The sequence below is a fragment of the Leucoraja erinacea genome, chromosome 4 (assembly GCF_028641065.1).
Source record: "Leucoraja erinacea ecotype New England chromosome 4, Leri_hhj_1, whole genome shotgun sequence".
NCBI classification, from domain to species: domain Eukaryota; kingdom Metazoa; phylum Chordata; class Chondrichthyes; order Rajiformes; family Rajidae; genus Leucoraja; species Leucoraja erinaceus.
Genome location: NC_073380.1, coordinates 86,588,316 through 86,615,428, shown reverse-complemented (window position 1 = coordinate 86,615,428; position 27,113 = coordinate 86,588,316). Strand labels below are relative to the sequence as shown.

Here is a 27,113-nt window from a genome sequence, read left to right as displayed (position 1 = left end):
TGTGCTTATCATTCATTTACATCTTCCATACTAATAGAGGCAATGAATGGGAAGAAAATGCCATATTGTCAATCCAGCTTTTCTGACATCTTTCATGCCTTAGCTGCATTTGCTAATCCATACAGAACAGGATAGTCCAAGAAGAGTCAAAAACATACAAAACCTGGGCAATTTGGAGTAAACATTTTTTTTTGGAGCAAGAGCAGGTAATCTGGCTCTTCGAGACTCTCTTGTATTCATCAAGATCATGGGTAATCTTACACCCCACCCCGTAAGTTCATAAGTTATAGGAGCAGAATTGGGCCACTAGGCCCATCAAGCCTACTCCACCATTCAATCATGGCTGATCTATCTTTCCTTCTCAACCCCATTCTCCCCATGACTCCCGAAACCCTTATTAATCAAGAATCTGTCAACCTCTGCCTTAAAAATATCCATTGAATTGGCATTCACAGCTATCTTTGGCAATGAATTCCACAGATTCACCACCCTCCAACTAAAGAAATTCCTCCTCATCACCTTTCTAAAGGTATGTTCTTTTATTCTGAGGCTATGGCCTTTGGTCCTAAACTCTACCACTATTGTAAACATCCTCTCCACATCCACTCTATCCAGGCCCTTCACTATTCAGTAAGTTTCAATGAGGTCCCCACTCATCTTTCTAAACTCCAGGAGTACATACGCAGTGCCGTTAAATGCTCATCTTATGTTAACCCAATCATTCCTGGGATCATTTGCGTAAACCTCCTCTAGCCCCCCCCCCCCCCCCCCCCCCCCCCCCCTCCCCCCCCCCCCATCCTTCCCCGATATGGAGCCCCCACAATATTCCCAATGAGGCCCCCTCAGCAATACATCCCTGCTTTTTATATTCTAGTTCTCCAAAATATATACCCATTGTCAACATCCTTCCTCCGCACAAATACAAGTATCATACAACGGAGTTTTGCGTCAGTCCGTAGTAAACATAAAGGAAAAAAATCAGAAGATATAATCCATGATAAACAAAGGGGGACGGAGGGACCCATCGTCAGGACTCCGAGTTCAGCATTGTGTTGTTATACATCCCTGCTGGTACGTGACCTGAGGCTCCTGTATATTCTAGTCCTGATTTCCCCCCCCGGAGGTGGAAGGCATCCCTGGCAAATATATACCAACACTGCATTTGACTTCCGTTGTAGTGCTTTCCTGTCCGCAGCAATGCAGCTGCTGTACCATACCGTGAAGCAGGTGGTCAGGATACTCTTTATGGTACAGCGGTAAAAGTTGGTTCAGGTGGCTTTCTTGAGCCTCCTAAGGAAGTAAAGGCGCTGATTTGATATAGCTGGAGACGCGCTCCACCTCAGTCCCGTTGATGCAAATCCTCTGGTCTGCCTTTAATTTAGGAATGGATCTCCTGCACCTGATCAGTCCTACACCGTGGTATCTCCCAAGTCCGTACTTTGCACGTGGGTGAAGAGGGAGTAGAGGAGAGGGCTGAGCACAAGCCTGTGGTTCTTCTGAGGAAGTGAGGTTATTGACCCTAACAGACTGTGGTCTGTTAGTGAGGAAGTCCAATGTCCAGTTCTCCCCCATTTAGCAGAGCTGAAATCAATAAACAGCAGCCTATGTTGTTTATTCCTACTACCAAATGCATGGGGGTTGCTATGCATTTGACTTCCTTCTTACTGACCTGCCACTTTTTTTAGGAATCCTGCACCAACACTCCCAAGTCCCTTTACACCTCCAACTTCTGAATTCTCTCCCCATTTAGAAAATAGTCTATGCCTTTATTCCTACTACCAAATGCATTGCTATGCTGTATTCCACCTGCCACTTCTTTGCCCACTCTCCCAACCTGTCTAAGTCCTGTGGAGTTCCTGGTTTCTCTACAAACCTTGATTTCCCTAACAACCAGATATCTATCAAACTCTATTCTGAATCACAGTGACGGAGCACACACAGCCTCAATTGAAGAAATGTCTCCTCATTTCAAATACTGAGTCTGTGACCTCCGATTTTAGACTCCTCAGCCAGGGGATACATCCTCCTCCTCTCCGGCCTAGCAGACCCTATTAAAATATTCTAAGACTGAATTAGGTCATTGCTCATTCTTCTAAACTCCAGAGATGCAAACTTAATCTAGTCAATATCTCCACATATGGTAAATTCTGGAAAGTAGCCAAGGACCATTTACATCTCGGTAATTCATTCTTTACTCTCTCCTGTCATGCAGAAGATATAAGAGCTTGAAAAAATTAAGGAACATCGTCTTCCCCCCCCAGCATTCGACTGCTGAATGGACCTCTCATCAGTGTAGTGTCAATGTCCCGATCTATCTCATAGTGGCCCTTGCTATTTATTTTTTAATCAGTACTTTCGCTGCGACTTTAACACTATAATACCGTAACACAACATACTCTGCTTTATTTTCTTTGTACTACTCACAGCATTTGTGTAAGACTGTGTTTGGTGAAAGAACAATGGAGGCAAGGCAAACTACTCATGCAAGAGTGACTGGGATGCAGGCTAAAGCACAGTGATCCTGCTGAGCACTTCAATCTCAAACATTCAACTGTGGGTCAGTAGCTCTGACTGGATACATTCCAGGAGGTCACACAATTGTTCGCACAATACACTCATCCTTGTAGTGTTCTACTTCTGCAAACAAATCGAAGAGCAAATGGTTCAAATTCATTCCCCAATCTGGTGATTCTCACCTCCAGCCAAGTACCCTGGGCTCCCAACTCTTTTAAAAAAACTATAAATACTGATAAGCAAAAGTATTACAATTATATTTTACAAAAGGCATACTATTTACTAAAATCAAACCAGAGGATACTGGAAATACTTAGCTGGTCTGGCATCATCTGTGGAAAACCAAACCCAGCCAACATTTTTAGATTGAAGATATTTAACCTGATCATGTCTGTTTCTCCCTCCAATGATGCTGCCTAACCTGCTGAGTATTCCACATACTCTCTGTTTAAATTTCAGATTCACAGCATCTTCGGGACTTTTCTTTTGGATTACGTTTTTTTTAATGACTTTCCAACTGCAAAGCCTAGTCTTCAAACTTAAAAGCCTGAGGATAGAACAGCAGGTATTCCTGGATCATTGGCATCATGGATGGAAAGGAGCGGTCCATGGAAGGTGGTGGAACAAGTCATTAGAATTATTATGCTCAGTTCATCTATGCACACCTGCTACTAACCCACTTACACCAGGATGTGTCAAGGTTGGAGAGTGGTCAACTGTGACTCAGTTTGTCCATTCAAGAACCACTTCAGAGACTTGAAACCTAAGCTGATACTTGAGTGCAGCATTGAGAGACTATTGCAAGCATGGAAGTGCTATCGTTTGGCTAAGATGTTAAACCAAGGCAATTTTTTTTTAAATGTCAGGACAAATACGGGGAACTGATGCAAACTTCTGATGCCTTTGGGTGACTATTTATTGCCTCCTCAAAACGATGATATTCCTATCACAGTTCAGCTTGTGGGAGTTTCCTTTGCAGCATTTACTCACAATGTTTTCTGTAAAGTGACCTGGGATGATTTGAGCCTGTAAAAGGTTTTAAATAAACAGAATACTTTCTTTTCATAGTTTGCGGTTCGTATAATCAAGGGAGATGTGAAAAGTAAGTGGGATTTCATACCCTCGCAGAGAGAAAAATGAACTACAGTTGAAGAAAGGTGTCACATAACTTTTTTCCTGGAATACCATAATTAGGGCAGAGCACAGGAAAATACTCCAATATTTGCTTTATGTTACAGTGCTCATGCTGCTTTACAGCAGGGTTGTGTTACTGCAGAGTATCATTTGACAAGAATATGAAAGTTGCTAAAAATCAGTTTGCTTACCAAGAATTGGGTCTATAAATGAGTTATACCTCCATCAAGTTTATTACAGAATTACACATGCCCCTGTCACAGACTGGTACAGAACAATTTCAGCATTAATACATTAGCCCAGATTTAATATGAGGATTTTCCTATCAGCCACTTTCCTCTATACATATAAATCATGAGTAGTGTATCTACTACAAATCATTTATTATGCCAATAACTTTGCATCGAGGCAATTAGCAGTTTGACTGTGCAGAAAACACTTTTTTTTCTCCTCGGGTAGGTCACAATTATAATTTTACATCTTTTTGATGGTTACTGCCCTGAAGAGGTGAATAATTTCTACTGACCTGTGTGCTGTCGTCGGTGTTTTGTTAGAGCATGGCGAGTTCCACCGGCAAATCTGCAGAGGTCACACAGAAATGACTTCTCCCCTGTTGCAATAATAAACAGATAAGAAGAGCGTGGAGGTCACAGATCATTAAAACATATCTATCAAGACTCTCAGGATTGCTAATTCCTCCAATCAAATGTTTCCATGTAAATATGTCAAATGGGAATGAAATTACCACTGCAGTTTATTGACTGAGATAAAATCTGAAAAGCACCACTGAACATAATTACATACTTGTCAGGCCCATAAAAATTAGCTTTAATATCAATGGAATGGTTTTGTACAACTTCATTTCGGTTAGATGTCTTCCAGATGGGGCTGCTTTATGCACTTAATTTTTTTATGCATATCCTGCCTCTTTACCCCTCAATTCCCACAGACCCAGTCACTCAATGTTGATTCGCCCACTTACAATGGCAGCTGGAAGTCAATAAAAGGTTTCTTAAGCATCAGCTATTGGACACACAAACTCAGTGGGACAAAGCTTTAGTTTAACTAGGCATGTGGATGGTGCAATCTTACTGGATTGAAATGTTAGGAGTTAACTTTTACCTGAAGCTACAAAATAAAGTAAGAATGACTATTGGATGAAAGATGCATTAATCACAAGGTTCAACGACCAATGCATTTCAAAAGCACATCAATATTATCCATTGATAAATAAATCAAATGGTCTTTTTGTACAATGAGCATGTAACAGATATAGTGTTTGAAATTCTTGCCATTCTCCAATATCATAACATCATAAGAGATAGGAGCAGAATTAGGCCATTTGGCCCATCAAGTCTACTCTGCCAATCAATCATGGCTGATCTACCTCTCCCTTCTAACCCCAATAAATATTTGTTTTTCATTTACACTATTAAGACATCAAATTATGTGAAAATACTATTAAGACATCAAATATGTGAAAATAAAAAAGATGACAGTTTTTGCTTCCAAATAACACCTTGGATGATTTTAAATTTTAAAAAAAATCCAGAAAGCTTCAAATCAGTGAAAGTGGAACAATCCAAGTGTCATAAATTCATCTCAGAATGAAATTCCTTCCTTTCCATGGTTGAAACGATGACGAAGACCTGAATAAAGCATAGCAGCTCAATCATCTGCGAGAACTTTCTAGACTTTTACTTTTCCAAGATGGGGAGTTGAAAAGAATGTGCACATTTATATATATTTCTTGCAAATGATCCAGCTCCAGTAGGTTTTTAAAGCAGGCAAATGCTTTTATTTTTCTATGAATAATTTAAATTAAAAATGATCTTTTTATGTTTTTACCTTCCTTGAGTCTGATGCAATATTATCTCGCAGCAGCATAGCACAGGTCTGGCTTTTTTTTGTGCAAAATTCAGTAATGCGAGCAGAAAATGATTGCAAACAAAAGATGTGGTTTGGATAAGTGGACCCGTATAACAAAAGTACAGTTCTTCCATTATACCCACATTCCCTGCCTTGTACCAAGACCATACACAGATTTTCAAAATTTTCCATGCCTCGCCCCACACCAACTACAGGTGCACAACCTTTTATCCGGTGTTCCAGAAACCGAAAAACTCCGAAAACCGGCCATTTTTTCCAGGATGTCGTCTGCACACCAAAGCTCGCGTTTGGCGCCAAACTTGACCCGAAACGACCCACGGTCAACCCAGGTCTATACTACTGTAGCGGCTGCCTCCTCCCCGGAGACCGGGGAGACACTTAAACATCTGTAAATCATTGCTTAAATGTTAGTCAGTTAGTTTGGAGGGCTTTTATGTGAAGGGGGGGTTGAAGGGGTAAACTTTAATTCTTAGTCCCCTACCTGGTCGGAGAGACGGGGAGCGGTCAATGCCTTACCGGGTCGCCGTGCAGTAAGCTCCGCAGCGCTGTGGCCGGTGGGGCTGCGGGCGGCGCCGGTTGTAGCTCCGACCCCGGCAACTCTACCCCTGGCTGCGAGGCGCTCCAAATCCAGCGCCGCCCGCGGCCGGACGCCCCCCACCCCAGCTCCGCAAATGTTGGGAGTCGGCGGCGTCGCAGCGCTGGGATACCAGCGGGCAATGCCTTACCGGGTCACTGTGCGGTAAGCTCCAGGGCGCGGAGGCCGCCTTCTCCCAACATTCGCGGAGCCGGGGGTGGGGGGCGTCCGACCGCGGGCGGCGCTGGATTTGGAGCGCCTCGCAGCCAGGGGTAGAGTTGCCGGGGTCGGAGCTACAACCGGCGCCGCCCACGGCCGGACAGAGCCCCCAGCTCCGCGATGTTGGGAGTCGCCGACCAGGTAGGGAACTAAGAATTAAAGTTTCCCCCTTCACCCACCCACCCCACCACCACCACCACCACCACCACATAAAATCCCTCCAAACTAACTGACTAACATTTATGCAATGATTTACAATGATTCCCCGGTCTCCGGGGAGGAGGCAGTCGCTCCAGACTTTTCAAGCCGCCCGCGCTACCTACCTAATCTACGCTAAAAATCTTCCATTCGGAAATCCGAAAATGTCCGAAATCCGACAAGTGTCTGGTCCCAAGGCTTTCGGATAAAAGGTTGTGCACCTGTATCCCCATCAGCTTCCCAACCATACAAGCCAACTAAATATTCTTCCAGTTCCGGCATCTCACCGATCCCAGATTTCCATCACTCCTCCATTGTCAGCCATAATGACAGCTATCACAGATCTAAGACGTGGAATACCTCCCTGAGCCTCTTCATCTTGTGATATTTCCTGCATTAAAATATTTTATTAAAATGTTCACTTTAACTCAGTTTCTAGCCACCTACCCCAATATCAATTGGGTGATTTTGTGTCATGTTTTGCCTGATCATGGTCCTTAGAGAAACCTTGGGATATTTTACATGGTGAAGTTATTTTATCAACGTGGGTCACTTGCTGTCCTATTTATTCATTGAGTTTGTGAAGAAATTTCCATATGCTTGGTATTGAAAACATCCCGAGTTCCTGCTATCAGGGTTTGTTTTAGCATGTTCAAGGCATGCTGCAGCCTAATGGAGACACAAGAAACTGCAGATGCTTGAATTTGAGCAAAAAACAAAGTTGGATGAACTCTGCGGCGGGAATGAACAGATGACTCATCTAGTCAAGACCCTTCTTCAGACTGAAATGCTGAGTTCTTCCAGCACTGCGAATGTTGCAGCCTTGTGTACTTAATATCGAATTCTGCAATTTCAGCAAACTTGCTGTCTCAACCATCTGTAATGTTAGTTTAGCTTGTTTTTCCCTTCCTTCCTTTTTTGCTCTCACATTGTGGCGCATATGCCCTGCCAGGCATATCTTCCTGCTCTGCATTTGGCTACCCATACATTCTTTTGTCTATGTTCTCATTCTCCAACTGCTCCTAATTGACAAAATAACATTGTTTACAGTTTTTCCTCATGATCACCCTCGCTTTACTCTATTGTAACAAGCTTATTTTGTCTCCTTCCTAGTTTTGATGACGGGTTTTGAAATGTTTACAAGGCTTCTCTTCCCACAGATACAGCTCGATCTGCTGGGTGCTTCCAGTATTTTCTATTTTTATTGTGTTTTGGCATGTTCTGACAACCTTTTAGTCATTAGGTCATGTAGCACAGAAACATGTCCTGTGTCCCAACCCTTAGCCAGTTCCATTTACCCCGCATTTGGCCCACAAAGCTCTAAACCTTTCCTATCCATGTACAGATGTACATATTACATCTATACATATTACATCTATACAATTGTGATACATAATATCACAATTGTTAATCATGCAATTATAACATTTATAATGCTTAGGCCATCAACATCGAATACCAAATCGACAAAAAAGAGTGAAAACTAATTCTTTCACAGCCTTCCTGGATAAATGATTAAAAATAACAAGTATGTGGAAGTGATTATCAGAGAGTAATCTAATTTCAGGCTTCAGAACACGATCGTTTATGGGAATGATATGAACCCTTTGATTAACATTATTAGCTGAGAATAATTCCCAGATAGCTGTTATTTTCTATTTAAATCAATTTGACTGAATAAACGACACATTGAGAGGTTATTTTTATTTGATCTGGTTGGTTGTGGACCATGTACGGAGCAATTTTACCCACACAAATAATGAAGCTGGATATGGACTGGGGGAAATTGTTTTTATAGAACCAGTCCAGTATCACTGCCCGTGTCTGTCTGGTCCACACATACAATAACATTCTATTGAGTTAATCAAATAATCTTGTAAATTAAAGTAAGTTTAATGAATAATTTAGATATTCTTCCCTCTTAGACATGAAAGCTGATTTTAGGCATCTTAATATTAATCATTTCACCTATCAAGAAATTGTTACCAATCTAACAAACATATCACATCATTCAACATTATTTAAGGTCTAAACTTTTACAGGGTTTCAACGTTATTAACCACAAGCAATTTGTCTTAAATTGACTCATTATTCTTATTAAAACTGGCTTGTTCGTACTGGTCTTATCACAAGCTATGGTGCATCTTGTGCTAAAAGGACTGTTGGTCAATCTGCTCTTTCACCACCTTTACTCCAGAGACAAGGTGAGCAAACCAATCTCTTAATAATCACCAGATTTTCTCTAGGAGCTGTCCAGAGGTCACATTCAGTGATGCAGATCAAACTGAACAAGCTAACGTATGTACTTAAGGTGATGTTTTAAATATTTGTCTGCTAAGGAACCAGAAGCAACATAACAAGTACATAGTGACTGTTCTTAAGTGATACAATTGTTTTCTTTAATGAAGGTCAAAGAAAGGAAGTGTTTTTTTTATGGAATACCATTTCAAAGATATTGCCTTTATGTTAATGTAATGCAAACTGTAAGCATTTTTCCCCCTGAACATTTTCTACTTTTGAATTTAAATGCCCAGTGACATGGAAACAAATCCTTTATTTTCTATTAGGAAACAGACACTGTCCCCTATCTCTCATTATGGTGTAGACTACAAAATCTAACAACAAAAATCCATAATATTGATTGAACCAAGTCTCCACAATTATTCTTTAAAAGGAAACACTGACGATAAATTACATCTGCACTGGCTTTTCATCTGGTGTTCGATGTAAGTGATCTCTGAGGACAGTCTTGAGACCTTAAATCGTCAACACCCTTTTCAACAAGGCTAAGGAGGTTTTGGCATCCCAGACACAAAGCCAAGGAAACTCCCAGTAACATTGCTTTTGGGATAAATATATTCAACTTTCAAGAACTATGAAATTCTAACTCTTGACACAATACTGTAATTCTGTCAGATACTCAACAGCCATTCCCAAATTAAGAACTGTGCTCGATGAGTTCATAAGTGATAAGAGCAGAATTAGGCCGTTCGATCCATCAAGTCTACTCCGCCATTCAATCATGGCTGATCTATCTCTCCCTCTCAATCCCATTCCCCTGCCATCTCCCCCAAACCCCTGACACCCGTACTAATCAATAATCTATCTCTTCCTTAAAAATATCCATTCGCTTAGCCTCCACAGCCTTCTGTGGCAATGAATTCCACAGATACATCACCCTCTGACTCAAATACCTCTTCATCTACTTCTTAAAGGAACGTCCTTTTATTCTGAGGCTATGACCTCTAATCCTAGTCTCTCCCACTAGTGGAAACATCCTCCCCACGTCCACTCTATCCAAGCCGCCACTATTCGGTAAGTAAGAGATATGAGGTTGAACCCTGCCCGTCTGCTGGTAGACTTGCATGGCCCCAATATGGAAAGTTAGTATTCCAGGTCCTTTGGAGCTTCCAGTGTGGCAAGGATTGGATAGCGCCTGGATTGTTGCCCTTGAAATTCCCAACAGAAAACAAACTCTCACCCCTGTTTTGTGTTCTGTTAAACTAAGCAGAAAGATCTAAAATCTACAAAAATTGAAGTAAACAAAACATATAACTTTTTTAACTTCATTTTTACATTTTTAAATTGACTTCATCCATTTGACCACTAACTTCCATCCCCAACTCAAATACACCTGGACCATTTCTGACATATCCCTACCATTTCTTGACCTCACTATCTCCATCGCAGGTGATAGACTACTGATCGACATCCACTATAAGCCCACTGACTCCCATGGCTATCTGGACTACACTTCTTCCCACCCTGCTTCCTGTAAGGACTCCATCCCCTACTCCCAATTCCTCCGTCTACGCCGCATCTGCACCCAGGATGAGGTGTTCCACACCAGGGCATCGGAGATGTCCTCATTCTTCAGGGAACGTGGGTTCCTCTCTTCTACTAGAGATGAGGCTCTCACCAGGGTCTCTTCTTTACCCCATGACTCTGCTCTCACTCCCCATCCCCCCACTCGTAACAAGAGCAGAGTCCCCCTTGTCCTCACCTTCCACCATACTAGCCGTCACAATAATCCTCTGACATTTTCGCCACCTCCAACGTGATCCCATCACTTGCCACATCTTCCCATCTCCTCCCCTGTCTGCTTTCCGCAGAGACAGCTCCCTCCATAACTCCCTGGTCAATTCGTCCCTTCTCACCCGAACCACCCCCTCTCCGGGCACTTTTCCTTGCAACCGCAGGAAATGCTACACTTGTCGTTTTACCTCCCCCCTTAACTCTATTCAAGGACCCACGCAGTCGTTCCAGGTGCAACATAGGTTCACCTGCACCTCCTCCAACCTGAAGAAGGGTTTTGGCCCGAAACGTTGCCTATCCCCTTCGCTCCATAGAGTTTCTCCAGCATTTTTGTGTACCTCCTCCAACCTCATCTATTGCATCCGCTGCTCTATTTGTCAGCTGCTCTACATCAGTGAGACCAAGTGGAGGCTTGGCGATCGCTTCGCAGAACACCTCCGCTCGGTTCGCAATAACCAACCTGATCTCCCGGTGACTCAGCACTTCAACTCCCCCTCCCATTCTGAATCTGACCTTTCTGTCCTGGGCCTCCTCCACGGCCAGAGTGAGGACCACCGTAAATTGGAGGAGCAGCACCTCATATTTCGCTTGGGCAATTTGCACCCCAGCGGTATGAACATTGACTTCTCTAATTTCAGGTAGTCCCTTTCTCCTCCCCTTCTCAGCTCTCCCTCAGCCCACTGGCTCCACCTCTTCCTTTCTTCTTCCCGCATCCCCCCCCCCCCCCACCCTCACATCAGTCTGAAGATGGGTTTCGACCCGAAACTTTGCCTATTTCCTTCGCTGCATAGTTGCTGCCTCACCCGCTGAGTTTCCCCAGCACTTTTATCTACCTATAATTTTTTTAAGATTAGTTAATAAAATGTGAAAGACAGCAATAATTAACGTCTCAGCCCCTACAACCCCCAGCAACACTGTAATCTCAGTCACCTAGGCCAATGTCAGAACATTGTTCATGAGATTACGCCCTTGAAAAATGTCTTGGTATATTTGGATACGCTCCTTAAAACTACGCAGACCAGCTGGCTAGAGTTTTTGCGTGCATTTTCAATCCTTCATTACTCAGAAACTGAGGATCCCACCTGCTTTACAAAGACATCTGTAATATCGGCGGCAAGAGCGAGGTAACATGACTCGGTAACTACCGACTGATGGCATTAAAATCCATGGCATGAAGTGCTTGGAGATGTTGATTAAACGCAAATAAACTCCAAATAAACTTAGTAAGCACCTGGATTCATTGCAATTTGCATATCGCTGCAACAGATCAACAGGAGATGTGATCTCACTGGCTCTCTACTCTGGACTGGACCACTTGACCAATAAGAACACATATGACAACAGGCTGGTGTTCATTGACTATAGGTCAGTGTTCAATATCATCATCCCCTCAAACTCATATCATCAAACTCAGAGAACTGGGCCTCTGTTCATCCTTATGTAAATCGATACTCAACTTCCTCATCCACAGCCCACAATCAGTATGAATTGACAATAACACTTCCTCCTAGATAACCCTTAACAAACATTTGCTTAAGGCTGTGACCTCAGTTCCCTGCGCTACTCTCACTATACCCATGACTGTGAAGTCAGACACAGAAATACAGAGGGAAGGAGCAAAGTTGGTGCCTGCGGGGGTACTTTGTAACTTTGTCAGTGCCGAATGTGGCAACTATAATTATTTGCATACCTTGGATACATAAGCAAAGAATTTCAATTTGCCTTGCCACATGTGACAAGTGTTCCATTTCATAAAACATTCAAATGCCTATACTTTCTTAACGGATTGAGCAGATTCAGTATGTTGACGAATACCGTACAGGTGTACTGGCTGTATCATTACAACCCAAATGCCCAGGAACGAAGGAGATTGCAGAGAGTGGTAGACAATGCCTGGTCCATCACAGTTTCAGTTTAGTTTATTGTCACTTGTACTGAGGTACAGTGAAAAGCATTTTTGTTCCATGATAACCACTCAGCAGAAAGACAATACATGATTACAAATGATCCATTTACAGATACATGATAAGGGAATATAGATACATGATAAGGGAATAGGAATAGAGATTTAAGAGCATGGAGCGATTGTAATATGAGTTTGTGGATTTGCTTCTGTGGCTAGCACGCAAACAGTTGCCTGTGTTAGGCGCCATCTTGGAAAAGTTCAGGTACCAACATTCCCGCCATAAAAGGGATCTAGAGGGGATGTTGCCTCAAAAAGGTAGCCAATATCATCAAAGACCCACACCATCCTGGCTATGCTCTCATTTCACTACTGCCATTGAAGTGGTGCAAATCATAACCTGAGGTTGAAGAACAGTTTTTCCCAGCAACCAGCAGGCTCTTGAACACTACGTAAAACTGAACTCAGCATCCATGATCTTACATGGACTGCGAATTTGGTTGCTTTATGGACTTTGATGTTGCACTATTTGGCTACCTGGTATCACCATTATTAATTAATTTTGCCTTACTGTTTATTATAACCATATAACCATATAACAATTACAGCACGGAAACAGGCCATCTCGACCCTTCTAGTCCGTGCTGAACACATAATCTCCCCTAGTCCCATATACCTGCGCTCAGACCATAACCCTCCATTCCCTTCCCATCCATATAACTATCCAAATATATTTATCTGTGGTGCTATAGCGTTTACGGGCCTGTTAAGATGCAGCAAGTAAGAATTTCATTGCTCTGTTTTCATTATATATGACAATTAAACACTCTTGTTTCATCTCTAGAATATCTTTCACTTATGTCATTGAGCCAGGCAGCTGAAGCCACGGTTGTCAATTGTACTTAGCAATGATCAAAAGAAGTGCAGGTATCTCGAGGGTTTTTAGACCAGAGGAGGTGACAGAGATTTTAAAACATTATTAAACTTTTAAAGTGGAGTTGTGAGAGTCACTGTCCACACAGGGGTTAATGGTGAATGATACATGCTACAAATTGAGTCAAGGTAGCAAGTGAATCTGATGTATCCAAAACTGCTTCTTGCATATTTGGATGATGTTGACAGGATTTACGGTCATTTTTGAAGAACTCGGCTCACAACCAACTGAGGTAAACTGCATAATGGTCTGGTAATCCTTAAGGTTTGACATCACCAGTATCAAAATTAATTGTTTGGAGATAGACACAAGATGCCGGAGTATAACTCAGCGGGACAGGCAGCATCTCTAAAGAGAAGGAATGGGTGACGTTTGGGATCGAGACCTTTCTTCAGGCTGATCTGTCTGGTCAGTCAGTCAGTTCATATCAGTCTGAAGAAGGGTCTCGACCCAAAAACGTTGATCAGTCTGAAAAAATGGTCTCGACCCGAAACGTCGATCAGTCTGAAGAAGGGTCTCGACCCGAAATGTCGATCAGTCTAAAAAAGTGTCTTGACTCAAAACATCACCCATTCTTTCTCTCCAGAGATGTTGACTGGCCCGCTGAGTTACTCCAGCATTTTGAGTCTATCTTCGGTTTAAACCAGCATCTGCAGTTCCTTCCCACATAAATGTGTCAGTGAGAGTCAGTTCAAGGAAAATGCCTATTTAACATTAGGCCATCAATTCGATTTAGCAGCAAAGCACGTTGAAAATATTTTGCAAGCTGCAAACCAGGAATGAAAAAAATTGCCGTTTTTAAACTGAAAAAAATATGAAATGTATTATTAACACAGAAGCACAAATATCATAACTAAACTGTAATTTTTTTACGGCAAGTTCACTAAACAGTAATTATGATTTAATATATCATTACAAACACACTTGGACACACCCAGCAACATTTAAGGTTTCGAGAATGAGGCTAGCTTGTACATTTGATGGATTTTTCCTGAGTTCTTTAGAGACAGCTCTAAAGGACAATAACTTTGGGATTTTTGTGTTGAACAAGGCATATGAGAAGTCTCACAATTAGTGCCTGCTTCAAAGTGCAATAAGGACAAATGCCACCAGCTTTGCCATCGTTGCAACTACAAAATGAAAGCTACCTTGTTTTAAAAAAATAAATAAAACCAGATTAAAATTGGGAGTATGCACCTTTATGGTCTCATGCACCCAGTGCCTTAAGTAAACGTAGATTTCAAATTTAAAATTTTCCAGAACTGGCCAAAGGTGTCGTTGACTCAAAGATTGTTCTCCAGGATAGGGATATAAGCATCTGTGGAAATAAATCACGAGGAGGAGATATTTCAAGAAGGTAAAGGGATTAATGACTGGCCAAGCAGTTGGGGGTCCGAATGAAAGTTGTCGTTGTTCACATGAGGAAGCCTTATGGAACGTGCATCTCCAGTGCTGGAGACCCTTGCCAGATCAAACAGAGTTTAAGCTGTACTTATTGCAAGGATCACTTTTACAACTTAGACAGTGTTCGTGAAATTCATATTCTAAGTTAGCAGCAAACTGTTTTTCCTCTGTCCAAGATTTATTGCAATGTTATGAATGCCCCAATTTTTAATTTGCAAACTGGTTTCCAAATCTCTTTGTGGTTCCGGCACCCCCAATCTCTGCAAAGGCCACAAGCTCTTCACATTTCTTGAGGATATAGTGATCCTCCAATTCTGGTCCCCTCACTCCTGATTTTCATATGTTCATCATTGGTAACTGCACTTCAGCCATTTCACCACTAACTTCCATCCGGCACTCAAATTCACCTGGATCATTTCAACATCTCCCTGCCATTTCCATACCTCACTATCGCCATTGCAGGTGACAGACTACTGACCGACATCTACTACAAACCCACTGACTCCTATGGCTATCTGGACTACACTTCTTCCCACCCTGCTTCCTGTAAGGACTCCATCCCCTACTCCCAATTCCTCCGTCTACGCCGCAACTGCACCCAGGATGAGGTGTTCCAAACCAGGACATCGAAGATGTCCTCATTCTTTAGCGAATGGGGGTTCCACTCTTTGACTACAGATGAGGATCTCACCAGAGTCTCCTCTATATCCCCTAGCCCTGCTCTCACTCACCATCCCCCGTAACCACTCGTAACAAGGACAGAGTCCCGCTTGTCTTCACCTTCCATCCTACCAGCCGACACATTTTGCTACCTCCAACGGGATCCCACCACAGGCCACATCTTCCCATCTCCTCCCCTTTCGGCTTTCCGCAGAGACTGCTCCCTCAGTAACTCCCTGGTCAATTTGTCCCTTCCCACCTAAACCAACCCCTCCCCTGGTACTTTCCCTTGCAACTGCAGGAAATGCTGCACTTGTTGCTTTACCTCCCCCCTCAACTCCATCTAAGGTCCCAAGCAGTCTTTCCAGGTAAGGCAGAGGTTCACCTGCACCACCTCCAACCTCATCTATTGCATCCGCTGCTCTAGGTGTCAACTGCTCTACATCGGTGAGACCACGCTTGGCGATTGCTTTGCCCAACACCTCCACATAATAACCAACCTGATCTCCCGGTGGCTCAGCACTTCAGCTCTCCCTTCCATTCCGAATCTGACCTTTCTGTCCTGAGCCTCTTGGTTCTTGGTTTCTTGGTCCTCCAAAATATTTCAAATTGGAATTTACACATGGCCAGAGTGTCCCACTGTAAATTGGAGGAGCAGCACCTCATAGTCGCTTGGGTAGTTTACACCCCCAGCGGTATGAACATTGACTTCTCCAATTTCAGGTAGTCCTTCCTTTCTCCCTCCTTCCCCTCCCCTTCCCATCTCTCCCACAGCCTACTGTCTCCGCCTCTTCCTTTCTTCCCGCCCCCCCCCCCCACCCATCTGAAGAAGGGTCTCGACCCGAAACGTAACCTATTTCTTCGCACCATAGATGCTGCCTCACCTGCTGAATTTCTCCAGCATTTTTGTCTACCTTCGATTTTTCCACATCTGCAGTTCTTTCTTAAACATTGGTAACTGCCTGTTCAACTACCAAAGCCCCAGAGTTCCCAAACATTCTTCCTAAGTCCTTCTATCTCCCTAACTTTCTCACCAGCATTGCCACCACTTAAATATTTCCTTGATCAATCTTTCGATCATGGTCTTAATATTTCTTTACATGACTCGACATGAACTTTGGCAGTCGTGATCCTGGGATAACTTAACAAATTAATTTAGGATATAAATACGAGTTGTTGCTATGTTGCTATGAACACAAACTGAACAATTCCGTGTAAATTATTTTTTGTACCAGGATTTAGAATTTGAGGTTTAGAAACATGGAAACATAGAAAATAGGTGCAGGAGTAGGCCATTCGGCCCTTCGAGCCTGCACCGCCATTCGATATGATCATGGCTGATCATCCAACTCAGTATCCCATCCCTGCCTTCTCTCCATGCCCCCTGATCCCTTTAGCCACAAGGGCCACATCTAACTCCCTCTTAAATATAGCCAATGAACTGGCCTCAACTATCTTCTGTGGCAGAGAATTCCACAGATTCACCACTCTCTGTGTAAAAAAAATGATTTTCTCATCCTCGGTCCTAAAAGACTTCCCTCTTATCCTTAAACTGTGACCCCTTGTTCTGGATTTCCCCAACATCGGGAATAATCTTCCTGCATCTAGCCTGTCCAACCCCTTAAGAATTTAACCCCTTAAGGTTTATTTTCTATTTCTTATTATTTCTATCATTGTTGCATTATTTCCTTATTTTAAACACCCTTGACTGCCGAACCTCGTACACATATGCACTTCTGCATACAAGAAACATTTGTGGGAAAGGAAGAGAAAGCACTCTTTTACATTTACAACAAATCGGATCTCTCATTCGTTGAAAGTCAAGTCATGCATTTAAATCAAGCATGCTTCTTCTCAATCTATTGTAATGCAAACAAAAAATGATGGTTCCATAAACAGTGCAACCATGAGTTGCAAAATCTGGAATGATTTATTTTTCTATATGTTAAAGATGGGCATATTCTTTCAAAGAAAGGTTGTAATGCAAGTGTGTCTTTATTATTTCAAATGTTGCTTGCCAAATAGTGGTTAAAATGAAGTAAATCTTAAGCACTCTGTTTTGCAGGTGTTCACAGGATGGGAATTTCAAATTGATTCCAACTGTTTAATTCAGATTGTGTAATGATTTGTGATGTTAGATTCAAATGTATTTGCATGATTAACATGCAAACAGCGATGCATTAAGATGGTTATAGTATTTTATATTAATTGATAATCTAATGATTTTTTTGTTTGGCAATATATTTTGTTTGGCAATATTTATTAAGATCATGTGCTTTATTTCAAATAAATTAAACAAGTCTGCAGTCTAAAATGTGTCCTTGTGCATACACCATAAAATTAAATAGGAGTTGTTCAGGTTAACTAAAGGGTCATGTTCAATTCAGGGAATTACATAGTAAAAGGAAAATGTTGGAAGGAAAATAGGGGCAGACCTTTAGGAATAATACTTTTCTGATACTTGGGGGGAGCAGAGGAAAAGATCTCTTAAAGATCTCTTGACAGTGGAAAGCAAAAGAGATTTAAAATTGATGACATTTACTCTCTGCCACAGAGGGTAGTTGAGGCCAGTTCATTGGCTATATTTAAGAGGGAGTTAGATGTGGCCCTTATGGCTAAGGGGATCAGGGGGTATGGAGAGAAGGCAGGTACGGGATACTGAGTTGGATGATCAGCCATGATCATATTGAATGGCGGTGCAGGCTCGAAGGGCCGAATGGCCTACTCCTGCACATAATTTCTATGTTTCTAATACCATCATCCCCTCCAAGCTGGTTACCCAGCTCTCAGATCTGGGTCTCTGCGCATCCCTCTGCAATTGGATCCTCTTCATCCATAGACCGCAGTCTGTCCGTATTAGAAACATAGAAAATAGGGGCAGGACTAGGCCATTCGGCCCTTCGAGCCTGCACCGCCATTCAATATGATCATAGCTGATCATCCAACTCAGTATCCTGTTCCTGCCTTCTCTCCATACCCCCTGATCCCTTTAGCCACAAGGGCCACATCTAACTCCCTCTTAAATATAACCAATGAACTGGCCTCAACTACCCTCTGCGGCAGAGAATTCCAGAAATTCACCACTCTCTGCATGAAAAAAGTTTTCCTCATCTCGGTCCTAAAAGATTTCCCCCTTATCCTTAAACTGTGACCCCTATTGGTGGAAATGTGTCATCCTCGATAACAATCAGCACGGGAGCACCTCAAGGCTGCGCGCTCAGCCCCCTGCTTTATTCACTCAATACCCATGACTGCGTAGCCGGTCATAGTGCGAACTCCATCATCAAGTTCGCCGACGACACCACTGTTGTGGGACAAATCACTGATGGTGATGAGCCAGAGTATAGAAGTGAGATTGCCCGATTGACCAAATGGTGCCAGCATAATAACCTGGCTCTCAACACCAGCAAAACCAAGGAACTGATTGTGGACTTTGGAAGGGGTAGGATAGGGATCCACAATCATGTCTATATCAACGGGACGATGGTGGAAAGGGTCAAGAACTTCAAAGTCCTGGTCATGCATATTTCCGAAGATCTTTCCTGGGCCCAGCACACTGATGCAATTATAAAGAAAGCACATCAGCGCCTCTACTTCCTAAGATGATTACGGAGAGTTGGAAAGTCAAGGAGGACTCTCTCAAACCTCTACAGGTGCACAGTAGAGAGCATGCTGACCGGTTGCATCGTGGCTTTGTTCGGCAACTTGAGCGTCCAGGAACGGAAAATAATGCAGAAAGTTGTGACCAGTGCTCAGTCCATCATCGGCTCTGACCTCCCCACCATTGAAGGGATCTATCGCAGTCGCTGCCTCAAAAAGGCTGCCAGCATCATCAAGGACCCACACCATCCTGGCAACACACTCTTCTCTCCGCTGCCATCAGGTAGAAGGTACAGGAGCCTGAAATCTGGTACATCCAGGTTCAGGAACAGCTACTTCCCCACAGCCATCAGGCTATTAAACATGACATCAAACAAACTCTGAACTATAACAAGCTATTGAACCTTATCTTATAATTATGTGTACATATATAGGGTCTATGCTATATAGACATACTGAACTGTTCTGTATTTATGCTTACAATATTCTGTTGTGTTGCACCAAGCAAGAATTTCATTGTCCTATCTGGGACACATGACAATAAACTCTCTTGACTCTTGAAATGACGATGGATTGGTTGGTTATTGATGGAGTTGGTTATTGAATAGAGTAGAAACAAACAACTACAGATGTTGGTTTTACACTTAAAAAACACACAAAATGCTGGAGTAACTTAGTAGATCAAGCAGCATCTCTGGAGAACATGCATAAGTGAGGTTTCAAGTTGGAACTTTTCTTTAGTCTGAAGAAGGTGCTGGACTCGAACCATCACATAGCCTTCTTCTCCAGAGATGTTGCCTGACCCACTGAATCACTCCAGCACTTTGTGTCTTCTTCAATCTGAAGAAGGGTTTCGACCCAAAACATCACCTATCCATGTTCTAAGAGATGCTGTCTGACCAGCTGAGTTATTCCAGCATCTTGTGCCTTTTTTAGATTATTAACGACTCTTTTGAAAAGGTTGGAATTTCAGCCAGTGCAGCTCTACCTGGATGCTGAAGACTAGTCAGAAAACTAAATGCTAATGGGGCGGCACAGTGGCGCTGCAGCGGAGTTGCTGTCTTACAGCGCCAGAGGCACAGGTTTGATCCTGACTATGGGTACTATCTGTACAGTTTTACATTCTCCCAGTGACTGTGTGGATTTTCAGGAGGTGCTCTGGTTTCCTTCCATACTACAAAGACATACATGTTTACAAATTAATTGGCTTTTTAAAATTGGCCATGATATGTAGGATAGTGCTAGTGTATGGGGTGATCGCTGGTCGGCACGGACTTGATGGGCCAAAGGGCCTGTTTCCACGCTGTATCTCTAAAGTCTAATGTCTGGTTCAATTATTACAGGAAAAGATCTGTACTGCTTAAAATATACCATTCTAAAAAAAATTGCGGATTCTGGACTACGTGCTGCTCAGCCACTGTGAGAACTCATGGGACTTCATTGTTTTTAATGCAAGAGATTGATGAGAGCTCTGACTAGCTCTAGATTATAAGGCCATCATAATTCTGACTAGCCTAATTCGCCTTTTATCTGAACTGCACTGGAAAGAAACGTGATTTGCACATTTTACCTGTTAAATCCTGCGATAATGTGCTTGTATTCTACCAGATTTCTATGGAACTACAGTACAGAAATCACCCTAACCATAATTAGCTAAGCCTTATCCTTCCTCAAATCCTGTGCAGGTTTTTCAACAGTCTCATCATTCTCTTCCATCATCTTCAGATCAGTGGGGCTTTTCTTAATTGGTTCCAATCATTCCTTTGCCAAAATTACAGCTCTGCCCTCCTCCACACTGTTACCCCCCCAAGGATTCCTTTGTGGTTCCTGCCTTTTCTTCATCCACATCCAGGCAGCACAGTGGCCAGCAAGCAGAGATGCTGCCACACAGCTCCATCTCCCACAGTGCATGAAGTTTGCACGTTTTCCATGTTGACCACGTGGATTTCCCCCGCGGTGCGCTGATTTCCTCTCACACCCCAAATATATCTATCAAGGCTTCTAGGTAAATTGTCCATTGCCCCGAGTGTGAAGTTGAATGGCAGTATGCAAGGTAAGTTGTAGCAATGTTACAAAATTTTGAGATTTTAAAAATCAAGTCTGCAATTTATCCCATCAGATAAAGCATAACCATAAGTTTAATTTGACACCAAATTCACTTTCATATCTCAAGTATTAAAAAAGTGATGGCCATTTTCATACTCGGAAATTAGCATCTTGTTCCCTATTGATTTTCAATGGACATTACAAAAAAGCTGTGATCTTGGATAGTCAAAAGCACATTTCTTAAGGAAAGATTAACATTTTTAAATAGCCTAAGTGTCCAAAGATTATTCACAAATAATTCACAATATAACATGATTTTTATATCTAATTTACATTAATTTATAGGCCAAATGGAAGGAATTTAGTGTTCAATTGCTGTAAATAAATGCCCATTTAAATCGGCTTTCTAGTGGGTTCATGTGAACGCGCTGGTTTAGAACGTTGACATCGCGCTGGATTAGTGCCCTCAAATGCCGAGAAAAATACTGCGGGATATAAAAAGCCCAAAATGAACTACTCGCTATAGATAACTTGATATATAGGGTTATATATATGCCCCATTTAATGTAAAAATAAGGTACATACCTTTAATTGTTTGCTTTATAAAACCCTGGGGCTGCGAGAGGTTGCGGAATGAGACAGTAATTTTAAACTATTATAACTATATTATCGAGGCCTATAAAACTAATAATACCTTTTGCGACCGGGTCTTGCAGCGATTTTTCGTTAATGATTTACTAGGCTGAACATCTGCGATTAGTACAGCCTAGTAAAAATCGCGTTTTAAACCCGCCCCCTCCAAACAGCGCCAAAATCGCGGACCTGGCTGTGGGCAGATTCCCAATGGCGATTCAGGTAGGTTTTGTAACATACCTATAAGTTGATGGGAATATGAGGAGAGTGAAATGGAACTAGTCTTCTTATCGAGTCCACATCACAAGATTAGATATTGTTCAGCCACAGCTAAACACACTTCTCGGCATCTTCATTGTAGGCAGCAAGATCGGCAGCTGTGCAATGATTTTCCACTTAGGGGCATTTCAGCAGGTGTTCCATTGTTTGTGGTTCAATACCACATTCGCCTGTGACATCATTGGAGTTATATCCCCACTTGTTTGGAGACACCTTGGCTCTGCCAACACCAGCTCTCAATCGATTGAGGCATTCCCACCTGGCCCAACTTGCATCTGCACCAGGACCAATGTAGATGGGTGACTCCTGGTCGACACAGACTCATTGGGCTGAAGGGCTCCCTGTCTCAATGACCACACAACCTAGTATTCCTACACAGCGCTGAGGGAATACTGCACAGCCAGAAGTGCTGACTTTCGGATCTGACAGATCAACCTTCAAAGCTTCTCTTAATTTTGAACACTCTTATTAAATCCCCCTCAATCTCTGCTCTCAAGAGATCAACCACCCTTTAGCAGCCCTGCATGCAGCCCACTGCACTAGTGAAGAATCATAAAATAATGCAATCATTCAGGTGGTTGAACACTGATCAATAATTCCCTTCCGTCAGACCGAAGACCCTGCATCAGTCTCGTAACCCTGGTATTAGTTACTCCAGTAAATCTTGCCCAAGTATTTTCCAAGGTTTTGAGATCCTTCCTAAATTATAGTGAGCTAAACTGGACACAAACATAGAAACATAGAAATTAGGTGCAGGAGTAGGCCATTCGGCACTTCGAGCCTGCACCGCCATTCAATATGATCATGGCTGATCATCCAACTCAGTATCCCATCCCTGCCTTCTCTCCATACCCCCTGATCCCCTTAGCCACAAGGGCCACATCTAACTCCCTCTTAAATATAGCCAATGAACTGGCCTCAACTACCCTCTGTGGCAGAGAGTTCCAGAGATTCACCACTCTCTGTGTGAAAAAAGTTCTTCTCATCTCGGTTTTAAAGGATTTCCCCCTTATCCTTAAGCTGTGACCCCTTGTCCTGGACTTCCCACAACATCGGGAACAATCTTCCTGCATCTAGCCTGTCCAACCCCTTAAGAATTTTGTAAGTTTCTATAAGATCCCCTCTCAATCTTCTAAATTCTAGAGAGTATAAACCAAGTCTATCCAGTCTTTCTTCATAAGACAGTCCTGACATCCCAGGAATCAGTCTGGTGAACCGTCTCTGCACTCCCTCTATGGCAATAATGTCCTTCCTCAGATTTGGAGACCAAAACTGTACGCAATACTCCAGGTGTGGTCTCACCAAGACCCTGTACAACTGCAGTAGAACCTCCCTGCTCCTATACTCAAATCCTTTTGCAATGAAAGCTAACATACCATTCGCTTTCTTTACTGCCTGCTGCACCTGCATGCCTACCTTCAATGACTGGTGTACCATGACACCCAGGTCTCGCTGCATCTCCCCCTTTCCCAATCGGCCACCATTTAGATAATAGTCTGCTTTCACGTTTTTGCCACCAAAATGGATAACCTCACATTTATCCACATTATACTATATTACAAGTCTTTGATTGACCAGAATATATTAAATTTCCTATTCCTAAACACAAGGAGATACCTGTTATTCATTTTGTATTCTCAATGAACAAAACAAATTAAAGCTTGAATAAGAAATTGATTGTTTAATAATGGAAATGTCAAATACTAGAGGGGATAGCTTTAAGGTTTAAAGGAGATGTGCGAGGCAAGTTTTTTTTTACACAGAGTGTGGTGGGTGCCTGGAATGCACTGCCAGGAGTAGTGATGTAGGCAAAGAAGAGTTGGTCTTGAGATCATGTTTGGCACAGACATTGTGGGCCGAAGTGTCTGTCCTGTGGTATACAGGTCCAGCACTGATTTTTTGGCATGTGATTATCCGCCACTTCCTGTAATCCGGACAAAATTATGAAAACGCAATTGATATTCTCGCGACCGCAGGCTAATTCACGGAGCTGGCACAGATGGCATTGCGTATGTACGCGCTCTTTCAGGATGTCTGCCTTTGTCTGAAAGAGTTCATTGTTTGCATTGGCAGTTGTGCAATTCTTAGCTTATTTTGCTTAAATTTAACTGTAGCAATGGCTTCTGAGTAAGATCCAAGTGACAGTCGTGGTGTCAAGCATATTTAATTTACATTGAATATTTGTTTTATTTAAGCTTCTAGCAGTCCATGTTGCTAGAAGAAGGATACTTAGTGGGTCAGAGACACGGAAGAAGGATAGTTAGTGGGTCAGAAGTATATTGTTGTATCATTATTACATGACTGTTGGATGTTTTGAGAGAGTTAGATTTAGCTCTTGGGGCTAACGGAATCAAGGGGTATGGGGAAAAAGCAGGAACGGGGTACTGATTTTAGATGATCAGCCATGATCATATTGAATGGTGGTGCTGGCTCGAAGGGCCGAATGGCGTACTGCTGCACCTATTTTTCTATGTTTCTCTGTTACACTGGTCAGGCAAAAATGGATAATCTGGTTAAGCTCTGGAACTGCCAGAAAATCGGTAATAGACCTGTATTATTCTATGTTCTATTTTATGCCCTCGATAACTTTCCAAAAAATTCTAACTGGCTTCATCACCAGAGCAAGTTTGAGTAACAACGGGTGGATAACGTTGTCATTGAATGACTTGCCACAAAAAATTAAGACCCAAAAGAGTTAGAGAATGTATGATCCCCATACCCATGGTTATCTACATATCTATCTCTACATAACTGAAACTCTGATCTTGTGCTCTTACAGTTTTGCGTTTTTTTCTATTTGCGCAAAAATGGTACGCGATAGTGCTACGATTTTTCGCCACCTTACTTACCATTCTCCTGTGCTACAAGTTATGTTCCGATCGATGGTATATTTTAAAAGTTATTAAGGTTTAAAAATCTTAAAAACCGCGCATGTGCAGATTGGTCTTCTCCCCTGTCAGTCACCGCCATGCCGATTGGTCTCATCTGCTGTCAGTCGCCGGGACGGCGACAACCCTTCCTGCACCATCATTGCACTGATTGGCCAGATCCGCTGTCAGTCACGGGCGGCGCTCGCCTCGCTCGGCGAGCAGAATATAAAGCTGAAGGAGCGGAGTGAGCATCACTAACTGGCTGTAGCAGCTGGCTGTAGCTGTGACTGCGGGCGCCTGCGTGGTGCCGAGCCCACTTCACGGCCTCTGTGGTGCCCAGCTGCGGACCCCATCGTCGGACCCCATCTACCCCCGAGGCCCTGCCGTGGTTCTACGCAGTGATCCAGGAGGCATCGAGACTGCGGCAGTGAGGCTTCGCGACGATGGGGCTGTAGGGGCGGCGGTGGGGCCATTCCAAATTTCAAAATCCGCGGAGAAATCTATCTCTTCCTCGTTTTTCAGTTTTTTCCTGATCATGGGCGAGGAGGGGGAATTCAATAGAGGGAGAGGAATGCAGTGGGGGAGGTGAGGAGGGATAGGGGGAGGTAAGGAGTGGGGGTGGGGAGGTGAGGAGTGGGGGGAGGTGGGGGAGCGAGAGGCAGGGGGATGGGAGAGAGGAGGGATGGATTAGGGAGGGTGGAGGGAGGGAGGGAGGGAGGGAGGGAGGGGGGGGGGGAGGGAGGGAGGGAGGGAGGGAGGGAGGGAGGGAGGGAGTGACTGTGGGTAGGGAAAGGAGAGGGAGGGAGGGATTGGGGGAGGGGAGGAGGAGAGGGGAAAGATCCTGGGGTGGTATGGAGGGAGATGTGAGGGAATGAGGGAGGGGGAGAGGGGGGGGAAAGTGGGGGAAGATGGGGAATGGGGAGAGGAGAGGAGGGGGGAGTGGGGGACGTAGTGAGTGGGGAATAGAGGAGGAGGAGGAGCAGTGGGGATATCAGGAGGGATAGTGGGGGGGGATAGGGGTAGGCGAGGAGTGGCCCGCTTCATCAGCCCCCCCCCCCCCCCCCCCCCCCCCCCCCCCCCCCTCCAGGCTCCGGGATGCTCGCCGCCCCCCCCCCCCCCCCCCCCCCCCATTGCGTTGGGTGCGGGGGGGGGGGGGGGGCGCGGGGTTTGCACTTAGTCTAGTTTATTGCTAAAATTAATATATGAGGGTTTGATTGAAGATATTCACTAGGAAAACAGTACTTTATTAAAGAGTCTAATCAATGAACACAGTATTAATTTGTTTCAAATAATTTTTTTTTTAAAAGCTTTAAAATATCTCATTAATATATTATTGTATCAATGAAGTATTATTTCAGGGCGTCCAGCTTTTTTCGAAAAAGTTTCTCTGATACTTCAAGAGGTGGTTGTAAGTTCAGGGACCAATAATGGCACCATTATACAAAGTCCATCAATAAATTACATTGCATGGGTAAACTGGTGGAACGATTCAGTTACTGTATAATTGCAATCACCCTGGATCTCATTGTGTCTTTATTTGAATCTATGCACAGACATTCTGTACAGGTATACGAGAAAATTATTTATTAATGATACGATGTCTGAAATTCAACCACAATCGTTTAGCGCAAAGGAAGAGTTTAACCAGACAATTAATTGCAAAAGTATTGCCATTTTGAAACAAATATTTTATTGTCAATTTGAATCCAATAGGAAACCGAATAAATCGGGAAAGACGGCAAGCAAATACGCAGCAGAACCAAAAGGGATTGAACCTCAAAACAAAAACACCACCTAGTTACCATTTAACTGAACACTTCCGCCAAGACCTACTGGGTCTCCCGTTTGTTAACCATTTTAACTCCTCTTCCCATTCCCACATTAACCTTTCTATCATAGCCTCTTCCCTGCCAGAGTGAGACCACATGCAAACTGGAGAAACATCACCTCATACACTGCTTGCGAAGCTTACAACCCAATGGTATGATCATGGAATTGTCCAATTTTGGGTGACCCTGCACTAATTCCCCTCCCCTTGGTCCCCAACAACCCCTCCCCTCCCCTCTCGTCCATCCTTCCCTCCGCAGGACTCCCACCAATTTCTTCCCTCCACTCCAGTGCTTCCACACCTCAAAAAAAAATCCTTAGAATCCCAAATTTCCTGGAATTTGATGGTATTTCCTGAAATTTTCAAAGCCTTCCCCAACTGCACATGTGCGA

The 27,113-nt window shown here is 43.2% G+C and overlaps 1 protein-coding gene across 1 annotated transcript in view; it reads right to left on the bottom strand.

The window, feature by feature from the left end:
- LOC129696654 (zinc finger protein 407-like) overlaps nucleotides 1-27,113 on the bottom strand; it is a 528,355-nt gene that overhangs the window by 166,693 nt on the left and 334,549 nt on the right. Inside the window, 1 exon segment of the mRNA XM_055634746.1 lies at nucleotides 4,175-4,258. Within this exon segment, the coding sequence (XP_055490721.1) occupies nucleotides 4,175-4,258 (84 nt within the window).